General features: G+C 41.0%; 2 protein-coding genes across 3 annotated transcripts in view; both read left to right on the forward strand.

Moving 5' to 3' along the window:
* The window catches only part of LOC116705903 (SEL1L adaptor subunit of SYVN1 ubiquitin ligase), a 24,652-nt gene extending 16,207 nt beyond the window's left edge, over nt 1–8,445 (forward strand). The window contains exons 6-23 of the mRNA XM_032542374.1: nt 720–887; nt 1,529–1,634; nt 2,368–2,530; nt 2,674–2,727; nt 2,919–2,978; nt 3,176–3,257; nt 3,393–3,547; nt 3,731–3,787; nt 3,892–3,960; nt 4,347–4,424; nt 4,556–4,618; nt 4,724–4,811; nt 5,021–5,169; nt 5,273–5,438; nt 5,751–5,825; nt 6,004–6,176; nt 6,337–6,465; nt 6,643–8,445. Of these exons, the coding sequence (XP_032398265.1) occupies nt 720–887; nt 1,529–1,634; nt 2,368–2,530; nt 2,674–2,727; nt 2,919–2,978; nt 3,176–3,257; nt 3,393–3,547; nt 3,731–3,787; nt 3,892–3,960; nt 4,347–4,424; nt 4,556–4,618; nt 4,724–4,811; nt 5,021–5,169; nt 5,273–5,438; nt 5,751–5,825; nt 6,004–6,176; nt 6,337–6,465; nt 6,643–6,921 (2,114 nt within the window). The 3' untranslated portion in view covers nt 6,922–8,445. The remainder of the gene's footprint in view (nt 1–719; nt 888–1,528; nt 1,635–2,367; nt 2,531–2,673; nt 2,728–2,918; nt 2,979–3,175; nt 3,258–3,392; nt 3,548–3,730; nt 3,788–3,891; nt 3,961–4,346; nt 4,425–4,555; nt 4,619–4,723; nt 4,812–5,020; nt 5,170–5,272; nt 5,439–5,750; nt 5,826–6,003; nt 6,177–6,336; nt 6,466–6,642) is intronic.
* A 108-nt stretch (nt 8,446–8,553) lies between these two features.
* Nucleotides 8,554–9,469, forward strand: part of si:dkey-177p2.18 (phospholipase B1, membrane-associated) — an 8,024-nt gene continuing 7,108 nt past the window's right edge. For both annotated transcript variants that reach the window (XM_032542380.1, XM_032542379.1), the window contains exons 1-2: nt 8,554–8,754; nt 9,021–9,085. In XM_032542380.1, the coding sequence (XP_032398271.1) occupies nt 8,697–8,754; nt 9,021–9,085 (123 nt within the window). In that variant the 5' untranslated portion in view covers nt 8,554–8,696. The remainder of the gene's footprint in view (nt 8,755–9,020; nt 9,086–9,469) is intronic.

Consider the following 9,469-nt stretch of genomic DNA (forward strand, 5'->3'; position numbering starts at 1 on the left):
GGGCCTCTGCCCATCCTTGTAAGGAAGGGAGATTTCAGGTAAAGGCTTGCACATTGTAGTTTCAAATATAACAGCTGACTATCATAAACTGATTTAAACATTTTGATGTTCAAAAACATAGTTTAGCTTTTAGTCACAACATCTTGGCTCTTATATAAGCATGTATGGCCCATGTGGCTGGCCTGTAGCAGTGATAGTCTGTCAGTAGCTTACTGACTCCTCAATTCCCATTAGGATTTCACCTTGTCTTAAGTCACATCTGTTTTTGAGAATGAAGACTGTCTTGTCTTATTTTCTGAGCTTTGTTGAGTCTTGACATGCTAACCTGTTTTCAGTGTTGCTCACTCTGAGCAAAGATGTGTGTGGTTTCAGGGTAGCGCCTGATTGGATAAACAGTTAAACCCCATGAGAAATGAACTGCGCCTTGCACCTGTGGCTCCTCTTGCACTCTGTTACATCATTTTACTTATGGGATCGTTAGTACATTTTCTTCAGCTGTCTTGCACAAGTATAATATTGAGCTTGTATAAAGATGGACATTTACTGACATTTATTAGAATCAACAGACTTTGTATCTTTTAGTATGAAGTTGGAAATCCATGACTGTTTGGAAACAGAGATCTCAATGGACATGGTCAAATCATACTACATCCAGTTAGTTTACACTTTATTTTTTGTTTTGTCTATAATCTATTTAAATTATACTGTTTTTTACACAGTTCCTGTGGTGAATGGAGGTACAGACCCTGGAGAGCCCTGTATCTTCCCGTTCCTCTTCCAGGGGAAGGAGTACTATGACTGTACCATTGATGGACGGGGGGATGGACGGTTGTGGTGCGCCACCGTCTACGACTACGACCAGGAGAAGAAGTGGGGTTTCTGTGAGAGTAAGTCTTTGACTTAATACCCTGCTTGTCATAAGGCAAACACTTACCAAAAGCAAATATGACTGAGCTATAAACTACCTTCAGTGTCTTATTCTGAAGCTAGAGCTTTATGAAATGAGGAAAATATGCAAAATCGGATAACGTTGAATATCGCAATAACGATTTTACTTGCGATAAATAAACGCATAATAAAGTTTACTCAGTTCTGCTGCTTTCAGTGTACTGCTAAATTTCCAACATTCTTTAATTGAACATGTAATGCAACACAATGCATACAAAAGAATAACCGATCAATTTTAAAGTGCAGTTTTCTACTGATATTTTTGATATTTTCTTACAACATTCAAGGATCTTTCGCACATGTCACAGCCATTTGCGATGTGTTTATTGCACAAGTTGATATTGCGATAACAATAAGAGAAACAATACATTGTGCAGCCCTATTTGAAGCCAAAATAAAGAGAAATAGTTGTAGAATTTGTTTCCTTATAATTTTTTTCCTTATCAAAATAAAAGCCTTAGAAAAGCTCAACAGCTACTGAAACTGATGATGGAATCCACCCCAAGAGTGCATTTTGTTTCATTTCCAGAATTACTATGCGTTTCATTTCCTCTGCTTTTCTTCCTTCTCTTTCCTTTAGCGGATGAGCAGGCATACCTGAGAATGCGTGCAGAGGAGGTTGAGGATCAGTATGAGACTGTCCTACGCATGCTCAATGCCACCACCAGGAGGGCCCAGAAAAAAGAGTTAGTTTTTTATCTTTTGATTTATTTCAATGTTTTTATTAACCAACTTGCTTTTAAATCTTCTGTGTTGAAGACATCTGTATTTTTGCAAGAAGCCTTTGAATATGTTAAAAAATGGTGTTATGGGGCAGCCTATAGCTCACTCAGTGCGCTCGCCCCATGTTGGCTGAGTCCTGCAGCGGCCCGGGTTTGAATTCAGCCTGCGGCCCTTTAATGCATGTCATCCCCCATCTCTCTCCCCCTTTCACGTCTGTCCTCTCTATCTAATAAAGAGGAAAAAAAAGAAAAAAAAATATTTAAAAAAAAAATGGTGTTAAGAGATAGATTGTGTGTGTGATTTTGTTTAGGATAAGAAATTACAAAATGTTGCTTAATCTATTTAACCACATTAACGATGGTAGATCTTTTCTCCATATTTTATTTCAAACATCAGGGCTGCTTAAAGACTGGCAAGCTTACTGTCTTTTTGTTGTTGTTGAAAAAAACAGCAAATTAAAACTTATAACTTCTTGTGTATCTAACAGACAACATAACCTGATCTGACTGTACATTTAGTTTTGGTATGGCTATATCTATTGCGTGTGCTTTATTACCATGTGACTTTGCTCAGCACATCCTTATTTGCATTAGATTGTCATGTCAGTACTGTTGTTATGTACACACATCATTTTTTATTATGCCTGTGTCAATCCAATCTCACTCATGCCACCTCTGTTTAACCTATGATTTTCAGATTATACGAAAGACTGCTGAAAATATTAGAGAAAGGCCACCAGAAAGCCATGGAGCAGGTGGCGTATGCCATGCTGTTTGGAGACTACATGAACCAGAACGTCACTAAGGCCAAAGAAATGTTGGAGAAGCTTGCTATGGAGGGCTCGCCTAAAGCTCAGATGGTGAAGATCTTATCCAAAATGTTATTGTGTCACTTTAGAAAAGTGTTGAAAGCCATTTTGGCCTGACATCTTATCAGATATGCTGTGTATTTGTGCTTAGACAATCAGTTGTGTAACACTGTGCTTTGTTTACTTTTCCACAGGCTCTTGGCTTTCTGTATGCAGCAGGACTCGGCGTTAACTCAAGTCAGGCTAAGGTACTTATTATTATAATTATTATTATTATTGTTATTATTATTTTTTATTCTGTATGACTGAAGTTATGTCTTTACTGTAAATGTACTTATTGTAAGTTACTTTGGACAAAAGCATCTGTAAAATAATGTTATGTAATTTCTGTCTTTTTTAAATAATTTTTTACATATTTCCTACATTCTCTGTTTGTCAGGCCCTGGTTTACTACACCTTTGGCGCACTGGGTGGAAACTTGGTAGCTCATATGATCCTGGTGAGTTGAGTTGTCTGTCAGTGGAGCAATGTGCAGTGTGTGTGTGTGTGTATGTGTATGTGTATGTGTGTGTATGTATATATGTGTGTGAATATATATATATATATATATATACACACACACACACACACACAACAGACGTTTCCTCTTATTTTTTATTCCTCTTTTTTATTTTTATTATTATTTTTATTTTTTAGGGCTACAGATACTGGGGCGGTGTGGGTGTTCCCCAGAGCTGTGAGTCAGCACTAACACACTACAAGCTTGTGGCAAATCAGGGTGAGCATTTTTTTTTTTTTTTGTAATATAATATTCAGGTGTGATCTTCTGATTCTTCTTGGGCAAATAACCTGATCAAAACTATTTCAATTCCCTTTTGCTTTTTTTCCCTCTACACGACGCCACCGCCTCCAGTGGCCAGTGACGTGTCCCTGACAGGGGGCTCAGCGGTGCAGAGGATCAGGCTGCTGGATGAGGTGGAGAACCCAGGATCTACCAGTGGGATGTTGGAGGAGGACTTGATTCAGTACTATCAGTTTCTGGCTGAGAAAGGAGATGTCCAGGCTCAGGTAAACTACTGTCATCAGCAATTTTCTTTCAACCTTCAGCAACAATTTTCTTTCATGACTGACGATGTTGTACAGTACATGTATCTAAATGAAGTGTATAGAGTATCAATCTGAAATGTGATTTTCATATTTAAAATACTAATTGTATGTCATTGAAGTTAACTAGGTTGTTTTCCTTGATAGGTGGGTTTAGGTCAGCTTCACCTGCATGGAGGACGTGGAGTAGAACAGAATCATCAGGTGAATTTATGTCTTTTTCTTCTCTTTTTTTCGAAGATTGATGCAAGTATTTTATTTTTGTAAGTTGCACTGGTAAATGTATTTCTGGTGCTTCCTATCAACAGAGGGCGTATGACTACTTCAACCAGGCTGCAAATGCAGGGAATACACACGCTATGGCTTTCCTCGGCAAGGTGGGTGAGATGTCTGTCGTGCCCTTTGTCTCTATTAACCTGTAGGGACGGTGGTGATTTAGTTGCTTGTAATGAGACAGTTATATTACAGTTCCTTTACTTACACACACACACACACACACACACACACACACACACACACACACACACACACACACACACACCCCCACACCCATCTGCTTCACTTCTCCATTTGTAAATATTACAAATATGTTGGCCATACTGTGTGAGAACTTAGGAGAAGCAGCCTGCGAGTTGGAGAGCAATAAATTAAGCCAATGATTTGGCATTGCTATTTTAAAAGAGGGCAGTCCAGTGCCTCTGTATTTGAGGCCGTGCATCAAATGTTTTGATTTCAAAGAGCTGTGAATCCTTCTGTCCTTCAGATGTACTCAGAAGGCAGTGAGTATATCCCTCAGAACAACGAGACAGCCCTGCAGTACTTTAAGAAGGCCTCTGACTTGGTAAGAACAAAGCTGTAGACAAATGTCTTTATCTTTGTCTCTATGTATTCTTGGTCATTTACCCTTTAGTGTTTGTATGTACAATATATTTGTGTGTTTTCATTTACTTTTTTTTATTTTTTTAAATCCAGGGTAATCCAGTGGGACAGAGTGGCCTGGGCATGGCCTACCTATATGGAAGAGGTGTCCCAGTGGTAAGAAACTTTTACACCTTGTACCTTGTTGATAACAAGCTAGCAGAATGCCCCCATGCTGGAATTACAGCAGTAATTTAAAACGTGTGTGTTTTGTGTCTTCAGAACTATGAGCTGGCACTGAAATACTTCCAGAAGGCAGCAGAGCAGGGCTGGGTGGACGGACAACTCCAACTGGGCACCATGTATTACAGTGAGTGTTTACAGCTTGTGCTGTAGAGTTTTGTGCATGGTTTGTTCTTCTAGCTGTTCCTGTTTCCTTGTTGTCTGTCTGTTAAAATATGTTACTGAATCTAAAGATTTGAATAATCTCTTTCTTTTACTGGCCCTTCTTCACATGAATTTCATTTCTGTTGTTGACTAGAATTCTTTCTTCTTTCTCTTTTCCCTGTCATTCTTCAGATGGCATTGGTGTGAAGCGTGATTACAAGCAGGCACTTAAATTCTTCAACCTGGCCTCACAGGCTGGCCACATCCTGGCTTTCTACAACTTGGCCCAGATGCATGCTACTGGTACTGGTGTGATGCGCTCTTGCCACACTGCTGTGGAGGTGAGACACCTTGGAGCAGCTGCTCTATTCTTTCTTGATTGTGACATCATTGTGCACCACTGCAGACCCTGTCGTTCACACTATGTCTGTATCTCCGTTGCAGCTTTTCAAGAACGTGTGTGAACGTGGCCGCTGGTCAGAGCGTCTCATGACGGCCTACGGCAGCTTTAAGGAGGGTGAGACAGATGCTGCGCTGGTCCAGTATCTGCTGCTGGCTGAGCAAGGCTACGAGGTGGCCCAGAGCAACGTGGCCTTCATTCTGGACCAGAGTAAGAAAAACGCTGACATTAGTATCATGCCAGGGTGGAGGGAAAGTGTGTCTAAGTGAAAAGCACATCCGGTTCAAAATAATATGAAACAGTTAGGGATTACATTAGGCTTAACGTCTCTTTTAGCAAACTGTTTAATCACCGTTAGTTTACTTTGTGGTGAACAATAGCAAAATTGTTTTAGGGAAACGGCTTGTGTGTTTTTTATTAGGCAAATTTCCCAAACGTATTGATAAACTACCAACTTTAGGAGAAGTAACATCCTCACCTTCTGAATCTTCTTTCTGTATTTGTATTGATTGGAACAAACAGAAGGAGTAAAGATCTTCAGTGAGAATGAGACCTACCCTCGGGCTTTACTCCACTGGACAAGAGCTGCAGCACAAGGTGAGTCACACTCAGTCACTCTTTTTTTACACATGTGCCAGATTTATTTTGAGCATATCTTCTGAATCACGAATGCATCTATGATTGCTTTACATTAAGAACACTAGTTGACTTTGGCAACTCAAAACCAAACCCCCTACTTCAGATGAAAGTTCACACATATAATTCTCATTCCCAGGTTACACTGTGGCCAGGATAAAACTAGGGGACTACCACTTCTATGGCTATGGGACAGATGTGGACTATGAGACCGCTGTCATCCACTACAGACTGGCATCAGAGCAGCAGCACAGTGCCCAGGCCATGTTTAACCTGGGTTATATGCATGAGAAAGGCCTGGGCATCAAACAGGTGGGCACAGAGTTTCACTATTGACTCTTCAACATCAGCTTGCTCTTAGCATTTCACTTGTTTCCACTTAGTCACATTGATTTATGAATGGAAAGTGTAGCTAATACAGTCACTGGAATGATTTGTGATTCAGACTTTTTTCATTTGGTTCTATCTTCAGGACATCCATTTAGCCAAGCGTTTCTACGACATGGCCGCTGAAGCCAGTCCTGATGCCCAGGTCCCAGTTTTTATGGCCCTGTGCAAGCTGGGCCTGGTTTACACTCTGCAGTACCTGCAGGATTTTAACGTGAGTACTTCATCTTAAATTCTCAAGCTGGAGCTGTGACAATTTGGCTGTGAAAAAGAAAGTCAAACCTATAATTCAACAAAGTTAAAAGCTACGTCATTATCTTTAGGGGGAACTGAAATTAATCATATATGTCTATTCCATCCTCTCTCTCCATTTGGCTTTGGCTCCTGTTAGTTAAAGGACCTGGTTTCTCAGGTGGACCTGGACCAGCTTCTGGGCCCGGAGTGGGACCTCTACCTCATGACCGTCATCGCCTTATTGTTAGGCACAGTCATCGCCTACAGGCAACGGCAACACCAAATCATAGTTCCCCCTCGCCCACCTGTCCCTGCCCCAGCGCCCCCACCTAGACCGCCTCAGCCCCAGCCCCAGGCCCAGGCCCAGGCCGAGCCCCAGGCACAGGGAGAAACACAAGCCCAGGGACCAGCCCAGGAGGAAGAGGAGCAGCAGTGAGAGGAAGCCAGATGGAGCGAGGGCAGTAAAAAGACAGACAAGAGGCTCTGCCAGCCGCCCCATGGAGCAGCTGGTGCTTACTAGCTGAATACCGGCTAGTTTGAGCACCTCTACTGTTCCACATGCTAAAAGAAGACTGATGTGGTTGCTGAACTGAGCAGTCTCACATGTCCCTTTCTCCATTTAAAATATATGCTGGTCCTAGGCTGAAGAAAGATACTGGGGGTGTTTACCGACAATGCTACAGACCACAGACTTGGGACTTGCTAGTCTGTGACTCAGGACACTGCCAGAAGCACCTGTGTCCTCACCATGGAAATAGCCTTTTGCTTGCAAGATCAAAGGCATTTTGGATTTGACTAATCAACATAGTCAAGAGTTGGAATCTAATATGTGCTTTAGTTTCTTCCTAATTTCTCTTTTTGAGAAAATCACTCTAAGTGGAACTGCCTCAATCCTAGTTTAGTGTAGTATTTAGAAAAAAAATCAGGCAGGAAAATGTGAATTCAGACACTTTTATTTGCTCGACTCGGTCTAGTTGTAAAAGAAAGTCATGGTTTTGCATGTTTTTTTCCGATCATTTTGCAAACTTTAATTTTAGGCATCTTTTTTTTCAGATACTTGAGTGAACAAATTTTGCATTACCTTTTTCCATTAATTGGTTATTTGTTTAGTTAATATGTCGCTTTTCATACCTGCAATTCACTGAGAAAGATAAATTCATGTTCCTTCAACCTTTTGTAGAAGTGCTAAAATGTGATGAAGTCAGTAGAATGCGAACAGATACCTGATAAGTGGTTTACAGGGATCTATGGAAAAAGCTGTACTGGATCGATAAAGCCACCAAGCTGTCATCAAATCCTCGGCCCTGATGAAGATTCTGTTTAAAAATGCAACCAGACATGTCTGATCTGTAGGATGGATACAGTCCAGTGGAAGGAAAAGAACAGTTTTGAAGACGTACTGTACGTTGGTGGGATATTTTCCCATCAACCGGCTTTGATTTTATTCTAGTGGTTGGTAGCTCAATAGTTCTCATCCCACATCTGCCTATTTTTCTTTGTTTATTAAGCTTCAAGTTAGCCGAGGCAGTGCGTGTGTGGCTGTGGCGTGTGGCTGTTGTGAGAATTTCCACCCACTCACCAAAAATCCAACTGGGATCCCTGCCTACACTTTTCAGCTCAGTTGGACCTAAATCTGACAAATGAAGCCATGGTAAGGCCATACAGTATTTATCAAAACAAAATGAGAAACTTCAGATTTTGCCACATGCAGTTCCCCCCCCCCCCTCTCTAAAGTCCACTTGTTCACTTGTGAATTGATCTCCCAGTACGTCTGCATGTAGTGTATGAAGTGAAAAAGGAAATGATAAATGATTCCAAACTGTTTCCTGCATTCACACAACACCCACACTGCTCACAATGTGTCTAAAATAAAACACTGGTCAAGATTGTTGAAGAATGCATTTTTACCATCCTAAATACAAGTTTATAAAGAAATAATAAATGATATATGGCTATTTAATGGTCGTTTAGAATGTTTTTTCTTTATTGTTATGGTGGTTATTTGTAAAGTGGCAAAGCTGTGTGTAATGTGGAAACCCTGTGAAACCTTGTTATTGTTATGAGGTGTTGTATTGCTGACATCGATCGAATGGCTCTCAGTGGACCCGCAGGGTGTCACTCCGCTTTAGAGGGTGGGAGAGACAAAGTGACAGCGCTGTAAAGCTGTGCATTCTGTAGGGGTGACCCATTGACCGGCCCATACGCACTACTATGGAGTGGCTTTGGATCGCCGTGGCAACATGTATGCTCACGTCCTGCTCTGTCAAAGGTAAGTGCTAGAACAAGCAAGAGGGCAAAGCACACGTGAGGCTATATTTATTGTTCCAACAGCCTCTGAAACGGGGCCTTTAATTTAGAGAGTTTATGGTGTGTAGAATGTTATATACATGTGTGTGTTGTTATCAGATCATAAGTAAAGACTGGTGGGCCTTTTTGAAAGAGCCTACCTTAGTGCTGCAAAGGATAACTACTGGTTTAAGTGATAAATCTGTTATTGGAATGTTTCAAATGGACAATTTGGAAATCCTCTTGAAGGCAACGACTGGTGGTGGGAGTATGAGGAGGGGATACGACACTACAGCAAGGAGGCCCTCAACAAGGTACCGTGTACACCTGGGTTTAGCACTGAACATACAAATGCTATCATTGTTAGAAAGTGGGTAAGAAAAAAAAAATCAAATTGTATTTAGTTTATCAATTAAACAGCCAGACTGTGACCACAAGGCCTTGATGTATTAATTATTAGAACATACGTTCAAATCGACAAAATAATAATAATAATATGAATGTATAATAATGGGTAGTCTTCTTTTAACATAAGGGGCAGGTTACCATGGGAGGACAACTAACCCCAGCTTGGACCAGCAGGCAGCCGTATGCACAACAAGCATAGCTGTATCAGACTAAAGACACAGAGCAAAGCAAGGGGTAGTGAGTGAAATGGCATATGGTATCCACAAGTTAAAGGCAAACTAAAAAAAAAA

Source organism: Etheostoma spectabile, chromosome 18, assembly GCF_008692095.1.
Source record: "Etheostoma spectabile isolate EspeVRDwgs_2016 chromosome 18, UIUC_Espe_1.0, whole genome shotgun sequence".
Taxonomy (NCBI): Eukaryota; Metazoa; Chordata; class Actinopteri; order Perciformes; family Percidae; genus Etheostoma; species Etheostoma spectabile.